This window comes from Tyto alba, unplaced genomic scaffold, assembly GCF_018691265.1.
Source record: "Tyto alba isolate M040663 unplaced genomic scaffold, T.alba_DEE_v4.0 Super-Scaffold_41, whole genome shotgun sequence".
In the NCBI taxonomy this organism is placed as follows: domain Eukaryota; kingdom Metazoa; phylum Chordata; class Aves; order Strigiformes; family Tytonidae; genus Tyto; species Tyto alba.
In genome coordinates, this window is record NW_024881317.1 from 16,219,255 (window position 1) to 16,235,998 (window position 16,744).

Here is a 16,744-nt window from a genome sequence, read left to right on the forward strand (position 1 = left end):
CTCATTAAAATATTCAACTATGAGTGATTCCATAGATATGTGTAAAACTCCTTTGCTTTGGTTCTGCAGTTTGAAAAAAAACAAAAAATTGCTTAGCATTAGTTGTGAGAGAAAATTCAGGTTGTTAACCAATGATACAAATAATGCCTCCTTCAGTCCATAAAGTCTGAAACATTAATACGTTTATGCCATGAGTATGTAGGGCTCAAATATAGATAACCCATGTGTTTGTGCTTTACAGCTGCCATTTTTAGTGTAGGCGTACTTCTGGATTCCCAAATGTGGTCCAGAGCAGAAACTCCCAAGCAATGCTGGCTGAGCTAATATGAATGGTTTTAAATAATAAAAGGAGCTAGTTTCTGTCCTGAAGGAGTCATCACAGTAGTCCAGCTAATAGTTGAGGAAGCAGTGCTGATTTTCCTTCATATTATACTGGCACATCTGTACTACTTGTACTCCCAGAGTGATTTCAGGTACAGCTAGTGTAAGTATCCCTGTTCTGTGCTGTTACATCTATATGCCTTAGGAGCTGTGATGAACCAGACGCAACTTGGGGATGTGCACAGCTAATGTTTGCTAAGGCTTGAATGCTGCCAATTAAGAACTGGAAGTGTAAGATCTAGCTTTCTGAACCTGTAGTCCTGTTATTTACATGGCGCAATATATTTCTGTGAATACTCAATATGAATATTATGACCAGGATCAAAGAGTAATAGTGAAACTTAGAGGAGTTTTGGGAAGAGGTTAAGAAATATTCTAATTTACAATCAGTTGTCACTCAGTTAAAAGATGTTTTCAAAAATTCATGTGCCCATTCATACATGACACATTTTTCTTCTTAATTAATATAATTTTAAAGGTGTTGTGTTTTTTTTTTTTTTAAATCAGAACTAATTAAGCCTTCTTTCTTATGAATTTATGCTTCACTAATTTCCTGCTTTACTATCAATTAATACTCTCATTCCCTTCATGCCCTGGATCCCAGTACTGTCAGCTTCTTTCTATGCCACCATCTACAGGCTGATCAATGTGAGGCCAATTCTGACCTAAGTATAGGCATATTTCCTAGTGTACAAATAAAAAAGCCATATTAACTTGGGTTTCTTCATTCTTCCAAATTTAGTGAAACTTCTTCTAAGTCCTTATATTTAATACATTTGCATTTTGTCAACTATGATTAAAATTGACAGTGAGATAGGCCAATCACACCTCATTGTCTCTGTAAGGTTATTAAAATAGTTTAGTTTTCAGATTGGGAAGGAAACCCTCTCCATCACAAGTGAACAGTGTACTGTGTTGCTGTCCTGTATTTTTCAGTTTGGGATGCTGCATCAAAGGCTTTATATGTATTGTTCTTCTGTCTCATGGCTGTCTCCTTCCTCTTTCATTTCCACAACAAGCAAAGTAGTTGGAGCCTCTTAAATTTTAAGCATGAGTTAACAATTTCACATCATGTCTTTCTGTCTGTGTCAAGGAGAACAGTGATCAGTGTTCAGAAAATTGATTTTAAAATTCCTAATAAAATAAGTACCAAACTTTCTGGTCTTTCAATGGTAAGATGTTGAAGAGAGATAGGATGAGAAGATTAAGAAGATACTTAGTAGAGGTCCTTGGAAGGTTCTTGGTCCCAACGTGCTAATGATCTTATAAATTAGTGTGGCAAATGTGACCAGAAGACTTCTATCTATAAATAACTTACTGATATTTTCTAAATTGTAGTGTTTTGTCATTTTAAAGAGAATATACTTTTACTTTCACAGATTAAGCTGCCACCAATGATGGAAATCATAACGGCTGAACAGCTGATGGAATACTTAGGTTAGTAATTACAATAAATGCTTTTCAATTATATATTATACCTATTAGTGAGTGGTAATACAGGGTAACTGTTTATCTAATATTTTATTCAGCTTTACTTGAACGCATGCTTCTGGGAAACTACTTATGGTATTTAGTTACTCATACTTTTCCTTAATTGCTTTTAGGAGTTTTCTGTACTGCTTTCTTGAGTGCTTAGACTAGTGATGCAGTTGATATGGCTTACTTCACCAACACACTGGTAGATTTAAACTTATTCATGTCTCTTAACTGTTTCGTTACAGTTGACAGAATGTAGTATTTAATTTAATTTAATTGTCAGAAGTAGCTGATCATTGGTAGTATGACCCAGTTAACAAAAAAGTAATCTAGTCATCACAGTGATTGGGATCTCATTTGCAGGTACTACTCTGTTACCAGAATCAGTGTTCAGCAAAACTGCAGCTGTTTCCATATGACAAGTCTGTAGCTTCAATAGCCTGGAATGATCCAGGTCTTTACAGTGCAGTTGCGGTAGTACTTAAGCTGTATGTGCCACAGTTCTTTCCCTTTGTAGCCTAACAAATATAAAATGTTTCAGTTTAACAGACTAGGTTTGATTTTTGATTAAGCAGGAGAAAAAACCCCACTTACTATATTTTCCTTCTTTTTGCTTGTAAAGGATGTAGCTTGTTCTTTTCAAAGGCATATCACTGAATCTTTCAGTGGAAGAAAAAAGTTAGTTACATAATTTCAAAAAAATAAGTCTTAAGAAATCTTGCTGCCTGTGTCTAAACATTTCTTCTAATTGTATTGATAGCATAATACTATTAGAAGTCACAGCATAATCACAGTTGGCTAAATGTGTGTATTCTTTCATGAAGGCATATTTTAGCTTCTGGAATTATCTTATTAAATTGAATAGCAAAATTACTTGCTCAAATTATTTAGGTTCCTGTTCAGTCAACAGGGTTCGCAGTTGCCAAATGGTTCTTCTACAGCATTAAAAAAAAAAAAAAAAATTCCTTCAACCACTTTGAACTATCTTGATTTAACAGATGATAAACTAGGAAACCTATAATGATGTTTTTCTATGACAGAAACATTTTTTAGGAATCAAACAGGAGAATAAATATGAAAAGCACTGAAACAAAATCTAAAAAATGTGGGAGAATGCAGTTTATGGATACTAGTCACTAAAAGTGTTAAAAATCTTGAACCCCAGTGCGTTGCTTAACTGATTAATTACCTTTGTGTTGTAGACGCAGATGGAATACAAGCTTTTCAGAGTTATTGGTTTATGGAAATGTATGCCAAAGTACTCATACTATCAGTCAGGCTAAGTTTTAAGACTTTAAATTGTTATGCAGTTACATATCTTACTATGAACTATTTGACTGTTTTAGATTTCTAAGTTGGGACACAGAGAGAGGTAAATTTCTGAATAATTAAGAGACTGGTATGATACTCCAGGAGATTATGAAATGGTGCTTTAGTAGCAACATTGGCCACTTGAATTTTATTTCTTAATGTGATCTTACTATTTTTTTAATAATAGTATTTTACTCCATAATTATAATTCAGGTTATAAACCAATGCGATCTCATTAATTTGATAGAAAACTTCAGTGGTGTTTTTTATGATCAGTCAGCTTCAGTCAGAAGCATTCATAGAAATGTTGAAGCTTTGAGTGTGGAGTAAATGTCTATTTTTTTTTATTTTAGGAGACTATATTCTTGATGCAAAACCTAAAGAGATATCTGAAATTCAGCGTCTAAATTATGAGCAGGTAAGGAGCTGCTCCTAAAATATGATTGCCTACGTCTGAAGGAACTAAAATTTTTTTCTTACCCGAGGTGTATCAACTTTTTAAAAACATGGAAGCATACAAACCATTGCTTGTAGTTATTTTTCCCTTTTTTTTTTCTAGGCTTGATGTAGAGTATTATTTATAAATATTTCCTATTAGTGAAGAAAAACTCAGTATATATTAACACAAGCAAGTATTTTTTTTTTTGCCTGCAATTAGTGTGATGAAATAATTTTGGTTTTATTGAGGAATTATAACACAGAAGTACGGACAAGTATATAACAGGGTGGTTGCTCTTTGAAGTTTTCTGTTATGCATCCTTCAGTGTGCTCTGTTCTGTGATGCCTGCTAGACTTTCTCTGAGGATGTAAACTGGGCAAGAAAGAGATCCCTGTTCTTAAGTAGTGATGGACAAAACCAGGTTGATTCTGTATTATGAAAGGCAATATTATTTGCACTGACCACTATTTTTATGTCATCACAGAAGTCTATGTTAAAGATGATACTATTAGTTTAAAAAAATATTGATGTACCATATATTGGAACAGAATTTTCAAGCTTTGTCTGTGGTCACTGCTAGTTTTTTTGATTACTCATGGAAAAGTGACTTGAACTTATCATAGGTGTTAGATTTCAAGCTAGTTCTATTTATTATTAGGTTGTCTTTTCTTACTCTCATTCAGTGTTGAAAACCAAACCAAGTTGAAATTAGAATGAAGGTAGAATGATTCTTTCAATATTAATCCAAAATGTGACTTGTGTCAAATTATAAGAATTATTTTTATAATAAAAAAGTCAGTTATATTTTTTCCACACAGTTCTGTGCTGTGGAAGGTTATAGCTATAATCAGTTTACAGGAGGCTGATGAAACCTATATACCTAGTTAAAGTACAACCTCTGTGGCTTTCTTGTGCTCAAATATATGGGTTTACTACATAAATGTCACAAACTTCCTTAAATATTTAACTGTACAATTTGAAAGAAACGTTCTGTTCTAGGAACGTTGTAAATACACTTGTAGATGCATGAGTGATTTTATATGAGAGGGGAAAGAGAAACTAATTAGGCAACTGAGTCTTACAAAATTACTATGTTTCAGAAACATTGGAACTAAGTCTTGGAGTTAATCATAATTTTGTGTTTATCTTGTCATGCAGTTTATATTCTTTGCCTAAAACAATATGTTTTCTTACACAAGAAATTCAAGTAAGTTTTGTGGGCAGCTGGATTTGTAATGTTTGATTTTAGTATAATTTCAACATCATGACAAGATATTAATTTCAGTTGACACATTATTTTTTTAGCATAGTTGAGGGATTTAATTAAAAATTTGAATGAAAGTTGGATTAAAAAAAAAAGAGCACAAGTTCTAATGCACAAACTTAAGAACGGGTTGCCCAGGGAGGTTGTGGAATCTTCACCCTTGGAGATATTCAAAAGCTGTCTGGGCATGGTCATGGGCAGCTGGCTCTCGCTGTCCCAGTTTGAGAAGGGGGGCTGGACCAGATGACTTCCAGAAGTCCCTTGCAAACTCAACTGTTCAGTATGTTTATACCCTCGCTTATTTGCATTCATTTTTTTTAGAAGCTTGTCACTTTGAAGGTGCGAAAATAGAAATTACACTGTTCAAACTGTAGTGAGAAACTTCTGCGGTTTTCTGGATGGTTTGATGTATTCCTGCTTTGTTTACAAAGTAAGCATTGCAAAATAAAGGTGACTAATTCTGTAGATGTATGATCTAAATTTGTGGGTGGCTAGTACTGAATGCTGTAGACTTTCTTCTTTCAGCCAAGAGTATAGCATTATTTCTCCATAAACACCTCTGATAGGTTTTTATACTTGATATCTGGTTCCTACTAATGAAATGCACTTCTTAAGATGGCTTGGTTTGCTATTATAACAATAAAAACTTTAAAAAAATAAAGTCTGAGTCAGCTCTTGAGAATTATGTACAAACCTTGCTAAATTCTAAATCTTGTCATAGCAAAGTTATCAAAAGGATGAAGCAACATGTAGTAAAGTGGTGGGAGCTGTTACCTTCTTGGTAATAGAAACTTTACACAACAGTGCAGTAAAGGGCTACAAGCAGTAAAACTCTAATTCATAGCAACCACTCTCAAATGCAGATACTGGATAACGATCATGATGGTGTTTTATAGATATGCTTTATCAAGTAGTTCATAAGCTTTTCTGTATAAGCTTAAACTCTTCTGAGAGCTTTCCAGTTTTAAATCTGTATAGTAACAAGGAGGGATGTCTGTTTATAAACTAACTTTAGGAGTTTTCAGAAGTTGCATCTAAACTGAAATTAGAGTAGGAACAAGCTTATTGTTCTATTGTCATTTTATTATGAAAAAAAGTACATTTGAACTTGCGTACCATTAAGAGGAATAGCGTAATTCCTTCAGCTAAAATGCTGAGGTTGGGGAACATGAAATTTTTGCTATGTGCCTTAGTGTTACATGTGTAAAGTGTTGTGCAAGGATCTGTAGGTGAGACTATTTTACATATATATGTTTGCTTACACAATTTTTATGTACAAGCTTTGTTTTGGAATACTGTTTCATGCTGAGAGATGTCTGAAAGTTCTTCCAAGTTCTAGGTAACATTCATTTTTCCAACAGACGCGAATCTGTGCTTAGAATTGGATCATGCAGTATTAAGTGATGTAGCTACTTCACTTAGCATGTTTACTTAGCGAATGTTGTATGGCTTAACCGGTACATTTTTTTACAATACCCAGTTACAAGATGCACATAGACTGATTTCTTAAACTGACTTCTTAAAATACTAAGGTCTGCCTTTTGTTCTAATACACAGGCTTGTGTTGGCATTCTGCTCTATTAATGTGTGCATGAACGTGCTGCAGAAATGAATGTCAAGTTAATGTATTGATTACGTTACTGTTTAATGAATCCAGTTATTTGTAATTTTCCTGCATTTCAGCAAGTTGCTTTTAGTTTGATAAGATAATTAATCACTATGTACCCCACTTGTGCTTTGTTAGCCTACCTGGCTCTTTAATAATTTTCTCATTATTCGTCCTTTATAGTCGATCATCATTGTTCTCAGGTATTTGTCTTCCCTTATTGATTCCATTAGTTGTGGTTCTTGCCATTAACTGTCTTGTTAAAAGAAGACAACACGGAGGCAACTGCCTCTAATAATCAGTGGTTTTAGTTTGTGAATCTTTTCTATCTCCATCTCCTTTCCAATCTGTGTTTCTATTTTCTGTCATGCTTTTTTCCCCGTTGTTGCAATCTTGAATTCCTCTTAAGCAATGGAATATTGCAAAATTAAGCAAAAAGAAAAAAAAAAAACCAAACAAAAACAAACAACCAAACAAAATAACAAACAACCCACCAACAGAAAAACAGACAACAAACAAAAAAGTGCCTGAGTTTCCCTGAATCTTTTGCAAATACTGCAAATACTTTCTGATGATACTCTTTGTGGACTTTTCCCACTTGGTGGAAAATTCTTTTTTTCTGCCTGTTGGGAAACATTTGTCTGTTGTTTCAAGAGAACGGTCCCACAAAGCACTGTTTCTTCAGCTCATCTTTGTTTTGTGTGATTGCATGTTCATTACTTGGTGATTCCATTGGGATCACTACTATAATAAGTGCTACTCTAATGACTTGTTTCCACAGTAGAATCTACAGACCATTTAAAGGTATGCCCAGAGTAAGATAGCAAAACTTATTTTATGGAAAAAAACAAAAAAGGCAAATCAGAGTCTGCATTGTTGTTCACCACTTTCAGTACTGAACTCCCAAATTAGAGTTGGGAAGTAGATCTGTGTAGATCTGTTTTGTTCATTCGTTATGTGGTGCAAGTACTTCAGCCTGATGCATAAAGCAGGACTTAAAAGGGGAGAATAAACTTTGAGAGAGGCCCTTAGAGATTCCCTTGTAATCCAGTTCTTCTTGCAAACATCTGTGGCTATGGGAAACGGAGCTAAAAGAAATAGGAGGTGCCTAAAAGCAATTTATGAGTGTAGAAGAAGAAACTGTCAGATACGGCTGATTGGAGGGAGAGTTCTTAGTTTGCAGATCTCTTCTGGCACAATGAGGGTGAATATGCATTGAAACAGTTGTTTAGCTAATTTCCCCTTTTGTAAATTTCTTTTTCTGAAATGTTGAATTGATGAATACTAAATGATGAAGGGTTACAAGAATAACCACCAAGTCTACAAAGCTCTGTTTGGTCATCTGTTTTTTTTTTTTCTTTCTGCTGTCAGAATATGAGTGATGCAATGGCGATTCTACATAAGTTACAGACGGGTCTGGATGTCAATGTGAAGTTCACAGGTGTACGAGTATTTGAATACACACCTGAATGCATAGTATTTGATCTTCTTGATATCCCCTTGTACCATGGATGGTTAGTGGACCCTCAGGTAACTTTTTTTTTCATTAATTCAAACAGAATATAAGTTATTCTGAATTTTATGGAAGGATGGGGGGGATTGGGAGATGTTTCAGAATTTTAACTGGAATCAATAATAATGATTATGGTAATGGATGTTTAAATCTAGTCAGAAAAATTGTATTTTCTTCAGAGAGACGTGAATACAGACTGTACGTATTTTTAATGTGGTAACTTTGCAGAGACTAGGTCTATCATAAAGCTAACTCTCAAAACCTTTGATGTTGAATTAATTACTGTGTAAATGAGAATTGTTGTTCTGAGGGAGGTAGGAAGTTGCCAGATATGGTGTCCCAGTCATTGTTTTTGAAAGCTTGTTAGAGAACATCTGGAAGGAACATAAGAATGTAAGGCTACTTTCTTTCCTCCCTTCTGTAATTGTGGTTTACTAGTCACTGCTTTTGAGAACTGAAGATGTTAGAACTGGTTAGAGAGAACTGCATCTTTAACAAACATAATTTATTTTTTAATCATTATTTAATAAACAGCAAACTGGTACTGATTACTTAGAGGGAAGCTGTTGAGTTTGACTAGAAAAATCTGCCTCTGATTTATTTTTTTTCCTTTTCTTGCCTTGTTCACGTAAGTTGCTATTCTTTTATTCCCTTGGACTTTCCCTCTGCCCAACTGAGCCAACTGATGCCCCATTTTCTCCTCCATCCACTTCAGCAACAGCTTTTGATGTTAAGCATTAACCTAAGGATTTAAAATGGGATCTGAGAAAGGAAAATATATAAAAGTCTGGGCTAAAACTTTTTGGACTAGTATTTTTAGGAGGATAATGTCCTTTCTATTGAAACTCTTATTTTCTTATGAATAATTGTCATAAGCTTACAGTTGTGTTCTGTTCTTCACAAAGGTAAGTTCTCTGTTTTGTATGCTGTTCCTTCCTGCTCCAGGTTGCTGACATAGTAAAAGCGGTTGGGAACTGCAGTTACAATCAGTTAGTGGAGAAGATAATTTCTTGTAAGCAGTCAGACAACAGTGAACTGGTTAGTGAAGGTGGGTAACTTTTTTCTATGCTTTATCAAAGTATCTACCTTATCAGGTATTGGTTACATGTTTTGTATGTGGGCCTTTATGAAGAGGCAGAAGTGTGAAGAGCTGCATGCTGTCTGCTGAACTTCTTTGCCTAGGCAGGCAGACAGCACCATGCTTGTCCTGTAAACTTCTCTGATATAGTTTGCAAACCAAGGATAAAACCCATTTTCTTTATCTATTAAATATACTTTTTAAAAAGCTGGAGAGAACTTCCTTTTATGAAAAAGTATTATGGGTGGCATTGAGATTTCAGCTTGGCTATAGATTATCTCCAGTAATTAGAATATGAATTATATACTACATGATGACAAGGAAAAAATCAGTAATATTAGGAGCAGATACAGCATTTTTGAACATGAAAGGGTTATCTACAATGCTGAGGTTTTATAACTCTCAGCTTGTTTTCCCCTCTCTGAATGTGTTCCCTTAGATTTGTGGCAATATGGGGACATCTTAGTAGGGAGGAATTATAAAACCTGGTTACAATGGCAGTATTTTTCTATACTAGAAGGTATGTAATAGATACACATAACAGTATGTATTCCTTTTGTAGGATTTGTAGCTGAGCAATTTCTAAATAACACAGCTACACAGTTGACATACCATGGACTGTGTGAGTTGACTTCAGCTGTCCAGGAGGGAGAGCTTTGTGTGTTCTTCAGGAACAACCATTTAGCACCATGACCAAATACAAGGTATATTCAACATTTTTGTCTTTATTGTTGTGATTTGCATTTTAAATCTTCTTGTAGCTCTTCCCTTTATGTTCCGTTTGATCCCTGTGTTAACTCTATGTGGTTATGTATAATGACATACATTTCTTACATGGCTTAAATATACTTGCAGTTTGTGAATGGACATGATAAGGTTAATGAATTCATTTAACTTCTTGTTTCCGAGAGCAAGATGATGAGTAGCTCCCTGATGATGTTCAAAATACCAGAGAAGTTGAGATGAGCTGCAATATTGGTTCCCTTTTTTAGGAAAGAGATTGTTTTTTTTGAATCTGAAACTGGGGAACCAAAGTGATGAGAATTGTAAAAGGAGTACTTCAGGATACAAAAAGCAAGTGACAACTTGGTTAATGCTTCTAGGACTCTGTGGAATGGAGAATCTGGCTTGGCAAGTTTACAATCATTTATGGAGAATCTTCGTTCTAACACAACTAAGATGATAGTATATTTCTATGTATCTGACTTGGGTAGAAAGGGGCATGGTCAAACTGTCTCAAGATTTAATCATTCCCATCTCTTCAGTGATAAATGTGAATGTTTTGAGGTAAACTTTTCATTGACTTTCAATGTAAAATCATCCTTAGAGTTAGACATTTCTCTCAAACATACGTATGAGGTTTTACCTTCGTATAGAACTCTTGAAATTATATTTTAATTATCTGTTATTAAATAAGATGTTCTTTTCAGGTACACTTGTGTTTATGAATAATTGTAATAAATGAAGAGGGGCATGTAACCTACAGAACCGTTAAGAACCACTTTTTTTGTCATCTGTTGCATAGTAACGTCATATACCTCATGTGAATGATACTAACTTTTCCATTTGGCAGTGCTAGTCCTTTTTTCTCCTGTCTGTCTGTTAATCTTGACTGTCAATGCATATCTTTGGCATTTTGAATGACTACTCATAAGCTGAGCTGAAGCTCTAAACAGTTCTGATAAATAATGATTAACTCTACAAACAGGTAACACATTTGTTTTTTTAATAGATTAGAGCACGTGTAAGGTTTGTTTTAAATCTATGTACAGTGATATTCTCTTAAAGCAGTAGGACAGGTAAAAGAAAAGGATCTTTATTCTCTCTTCCTCCGTTTTAAAAAAAAAAAAAAAGGCTATGGAGTGTATCTGTTTATGGTCAGAATTATAATTGTTACATTTCCAGATGAAGCTCATTCATGTCACAGTTATAAGAGGTAAAGTTTTGCTTCCCTCCATTTAGCTCTTGCAGTAGTTGGTAGTAGTTTATCATGTAAGCCTGTACATTATTTTATGGTTGCTTTCATTATGGGGGGGGGGAGAAACAACCTGAAAACAACTTGGTTTTGGAAATAATATACTAAGTAGAAGTGCAAATGCATTTTCTGAGTACAAATGGTACCTAGAGGAGCAGGAAGCCTTTTTTACTTAGTTTAAAAGATATTCCAGATGAAATGTTCAAATCCTCCTGGAAATAATTAATTTTTGTGCTATTATTAAAACTTTAAGAAATATTTTTTGTATTAAATATAGTCAATGGGTATCATTTTGACCTTGTGAATTATAAATACAGAATTTTGTTTGTAGAATGTAGATTGATTGTCAGCTTCTGCAGCCCAGTATTTAGATTAAAGGTCAAAACTTGGTGTGTGTTTGTCAGTGCTTTATGAACTTCATACTTGTAAACATACACTTCTCACTTGAGATCCTTTTTCCTTAAAAAAAAAAAAGACGTAAAATGCAACACTTCAATAAGTTAAATATAAAGAACAGATTATGGCAGTGAGTAAAAAGATCTGTGTCTGAACTTCAACTGTAAGAACTAAATCCAAGTCCTAAGAAATACTGAGTTGAAATATTTGAAAAGTAGTAGCATTTGTTAGTATTGTGTTTAAGCTTTACTGCTTCTAAGTCACTGTGGTTTTAATCTTGTCCTTTTTGAGAAGTCTTACACTTCTGAAATGGAAATTGGCTTTTAGCCAAGATTAGCTATCCAGAAATCTTTCGCTCTTACCTTTTACTAGGTTTAATGCTAGCTCAGTAGATTTTTAATGGAGTTTCCTTTACTTCACAGTTTGAGCAGTAGTCAGGAAAGTACATCAGTTAGGAAAATTGAAGACACAGCATATGCCAGAGAAAGTGAAGGTGTAGAACTTTTAGGGCAAGAACTATGCAGTTGTCTTTCTGTAACATTGCCCTTCCCTCTTCCCCCTCTATACCTGTTTTGTTTGTATGTTTCCATATATTGGTTTGAAGTTAAATGAAAGGGAGTTATACATATAAGTTATATATGAATAATAAAACTTGTGTATTTTTAGAAATGTGTACACTTTGAATCATTAACAAGAATTTATAATTAAAATCCCTTAGGTATGTTAGGCTGTTTATTCTAATGAAGCTAATAGTTAAACTTCTATAGGAAGCTTTCATGTACAGTTGATAGGGATTTGTATACTGGGGATATTTCTTAAGTTCAGTGGAGTGTTTTAAGACTGATATTTTAGTGCAAGGACTTGGATTTCAGTATGTTGTATTTCAAAGAAAGTAGAATGTAGGTTGATCTGAAGGAAAAAAAAACGTCAGATTGCTAAGCTTTTTCGAAGGAAATGCAGAAACCTGTTACAAGTTCTCTTACATGCTTCTCTAGAATTGGCTTTAGAATTGAGCAGGTGCGAGTAATTTAAGAAAAAATAAATACTTGGTGATACTGAAATAATGGAAAGAGCAAAATTCATAAATTGGAGACAGTTTAAAGTTCAGCATCTTAGTTTTTCTAATAAAACAGACACATCCAAATTGCCTTAATTCTGCTCTGTATTGATGCCACATAATAATCACCATATTATTGTGACTGAGCCATTTGTAATATTTGTGGTGCTTGGTTGAACAGATCTATTTTTAAAAATTATATTAGAATTCTTTCCACATCCCGTCTGGTGAATTTGTTTTAGATCTAATAGATATTTTCTGTTTTAAAATACATTATATATGCACTTGCCTATCATTCCTTAATTAGGGATAATCCTGTGGAAATTTTAGATCAGAAATGGGAGAGGTGGAGACCAGTAACATCCCTTGTGCCTATAATTTGACCTTCCTGTTTTTAAGTCTTTATTACAAAGAGCTTGCTGTATTTATTATTTGATACATAGTATCAACTTAAAAATAGAAGATTTACTAACACTGACAACACTTTACCAAATTATAGTGAGTTTAGAGTGGCTTTCCACTGTCAGATCAAAGGATCTTGACCTTAATTTTTGGATTGCTTATTTTAGAGGTCTGTTTTACTGAAATGAGAGTTACGTGAAAGTGTGAATAAACAGCGTAGTATTCTGAATTCTTGTGTCTTTGCTTTGAAAATTTTTTCATTGGCAGCTGTTACAAAATGTTGCATAGTGGCAAGAACTCCTTGGAAACTTTTGGCATACTAGTGCCCAGCTAGTACGATTGTTAGGCTGGTTAATATACTCATGCTTTGTGTGCACTGTCTCTAGGACTCCAAGATATTTTAAAATTTTTTCGCATGAATAGTAAAGGAATTTGTAAGGAAGGGAACTGGAGTGACTCCTCACAAATGTGGCTTTGTTTTTAATATTATTTTTTAATTAACAATAATAGGTATTTGGGTTTTTTTACTCTTCAGTGCTTCTTGCAAGATCAGAAATAGAATGCTTATGAACATACAGGAACGTTAATATCTGGTATAGATGAGGGAGGTATCAGTGCTGCTATATACTGTAGGCAAAAGTTTATTAACAGTCTCTGCTAGCATGCATCTAAAGGCATTTCTACACTAGATATGGGGATGAAGATAATGCTTTGGGCTGGACAATAATAGGTGAGAAATTGTATTAGAACACTTTTTAAAATATTTATTATTTTAAAAAGAGTATTTGACTTGTGAACAAGAGAAAAAGCAAAAGGGGGAAAACTGGTTGTAGTTCACTTCACTGTATTTGAAAATATTTGTTACTGTTTTGAAGTAGTTCATTTTAGTATATGGACACTTCTAAAAGACTAATCTTCAGGCAGGTAGCTGTTGTGCCATTTTTATGTATCTTCTGAATTCCCAACTCTGGGAATAAGAGTTAAATGGAAAGGGTTCATTCAATAATAATTCTTCTGTTTTAGATACAGCATTCGCTTTAAAATCGTGGAAGTTGACAAATAAAGTAACAATAGTAGAAGAATGGTGGAGAGTGAGTTTTTTCAGAAATTACTATGAAATGTTTTGAAGTAATCTTCCTCTGAAGACTTCAGTGTTTTTATTAAAGCTGTTGAGTTGATACCACAGTGTAATTGTGAAGATTCATAGATTGCATTTCAGAATAGACCATCAGTTCAATTATCAGTTTATATTAATTAATATAGTATTGAATAAGTCATATTTTAGTATTTATCTTCCGAAAATTTAATAAAACTTGCAAAATACAATGTGTTGTCATTTCTGATTTGAAAAAAATTCAAGTATTAGCATCACGTTTATGTTTATGGAAAAATTATGTAACCTATTTTTAAGAATTACTGCATATAAAAGAAAAGCAAGTCTGGCAACTCTGTAATATATTAGTCATCTCTTGAAGTATGGTGAGTGTTAGTTAATAATGGCAGTTCAGTTATCAGATTCTTAATCTCTTTCACTATTTGTCCGTTTGCCCAAGTAGTCACTTACTCTACCTGCTATGCCTTTATTTGCATAGGAATAGTCTTGGCTCGTGTGATTATACAGTAATAATTTTCAGCAGTTAAAGATGTGATTTTTTTTTTTTTTTGCCTTTGCTTTTCATTACACAGATAATAAATACATCAAATGATAATTCCCTAGATCAAGGAAAAACAGGACTGTAAAGAGGGGATCAGTTTGGTAAGAATATCTCAGTTCAGTTGGAACGTTTTTCCCACTGACGTGACTGTAATGCAACCTGATTTCTTTACTGAAAAGTAACAAGACACTTACTTGTTTGGATTTTTACGTATGTGTGTTTCAATTATGTTTTCTAGTTTATAAATGTTGGGTTTCTGTTTCAGAACTCCACACAGACTTTTATTCAAATACAAAGTGTATTTCATAGCAATAATTGCACTTTTTCCTTAGTCATTTAAGATGATGTCTGAGTTTGGCATAGTAGAGGCAATGTATATAACTTCTTAAAAACATGTTAAAATATTTTTCAATTTCTTGGTAAGTGTACAGTTTTTATTCTGAGGGTTACTCTATTGAATCAAATGGTGTATACTTTAAAAAAGTCTTAATTTTCTCTAAGTTAAACCATTCAGATAGATTAGACTAATCTCAAAATAATGGCACTCATTTATGTCAACATAAACCACCTCTGTAAATACCAAGGGGTCTGATCCAGAAGTCCAAGAGAACATTTACATAGACTGTAAAGGATAAGGCTTAAAATGTTTGTCTTTGCTGTATGAAGCTATTGGACAAGTGTTAGGTTTTCCTTTTGAGTTTTCTAAACTGCTGGAAACTTGGTAATTGGCATCAGAACAAGTAGCTGCAAAGCATTAATTTTAATTGCTTCATCTGGTCGTGAAATTAACCCAGAAAAGGAGGTCTTCTAACCAGTAGGATCACCAGCAGCCTATATCTGTCTGCATTTCAGAGAGGTGATTTTGTGCAAATGAGAAAACTAAGAGATCATTCTTCAGGAGAATAATCTTTTATCCTTAGCTTTATTTACAGTTTTTATATATGAAACTATAAAATCTGGGCATTGGTCTAAAATATCTAGATACTGACTCTTAGGATAAGTAATTACTCATAACTTTATTGTAGGCACAATTTACCTTACGTTATGCACTTGAGACTTTCTTTTATTGCTTTATTCCTTCTTGACAACAGTTATTAGTATATACTATTACTGTATATTATGTGCTGGTATTCTTGGGAGCAGTGTTAACGCATGAGACTGTATTATTAAAAAAACCCCACATTTAAAAATAAACCTAGAAGATATGCTGGTAATGCTTTAGAAATGGCCAGTTAAGATTTGATGAAGGTAGAAACACATTGATATTGTGAAGTATGATACTGTTCTTGGCAAGGTGTCCTTGAAAAGCATATTTATCTACATTAGTTAGCTTAATTGCATGACCTTAGTGTGCTGATCATCCTGTTTTAGCTTTAGCTTCAGCTTTAACCCTGACTAGAAAGCAAATGCAGAATGAGGACCATGATCTATAAAGGAGAGAACACATTCTGGTTTTTACCCTTTTTTTTTTAAAGCCTCCTTCCTAATTTTTTTAGTTCAGTATAAATAAATGTTTCTACTCTTAATAATTCTTACTGATTCTGTCACTGTGTGCCCTCTTGCCCTTTTCCTCCTTGTGTGTTGCACTGAGTGGAGCTGAAGTGCAGAAACTTTGGTGGGCTACAAGCTAGACTGATCTCATGATCTGGGAAGGGCTGGAGAATGGTGGCTGGTTCCTAACACCAGGCATGTCAGATTTAGAGGCAGTGTAAAGGTGATACCATAAAAAGACTTTCTCATATCTCAAAATCCCCTTGGTGGAATTTGGTTGTGCCAGCGAAGTTGACCTGTGAGCATTTAGGATGAGAAAATGCATGGCATTAAAACAGTACCTGTAAAAACAGTCCATAGGTATGGCATCTGTTTGCTTGTTGCACATAGAAGGAACAAAACCATTGAAGTTCTAGGACGACTGATATCTGTAGAGGTGAGTAGCTGCATTACACCTAATACAAAACGACACAACTCTTCTTACTTTGTATATGAAACCGAAAGTTGTCCAATTATTATCAAAGTTACATGAATATTAGCAATACTGTGAGGGTCCTTGGGAATCTGTTTTTTGTTTTATTTTTTTTGAGAAATTCTATTGGATTGTACAAGTATGAAATAGCAATCGGAGCACTTGATAAAAAACAAATAGGGAAAAATGGATCTCTGATCTGTGCTTTCCCATTTTTCTTTAATTCCA

General features: G+C 33.9%; 1 protein-coding gene across 1 annotated transcript in view; it reads left to right on the plus strand.

The window, feature by feature from the left end:
* The window catches only part of MINDY2 (MINDY lysine 48 deubiquitinase 2), a 35,571-nt gene that overhangs the window by 6,721 nt on the left and 12,106 nt on the right, over positions 1–16,744 (plus strand). Inside the window, 6 exon segments of the mRNA XM_042803754.1 lie at positions 1,761–1,818; positions 3,522–3,586; positions 7,849–8,007; positions 8,936–9,038; positions 9,631–9,747; positions 9,750–9,772. Of these exon segments, the coding sequence (XP_042659688.1) occupies positions 1,761–1,818; positions 3,522–3,586; positions 7,849–8,007; positions 8,936–9,038; positions 9,631–9,747; positions 9,750–9,772 (525 nt within the window).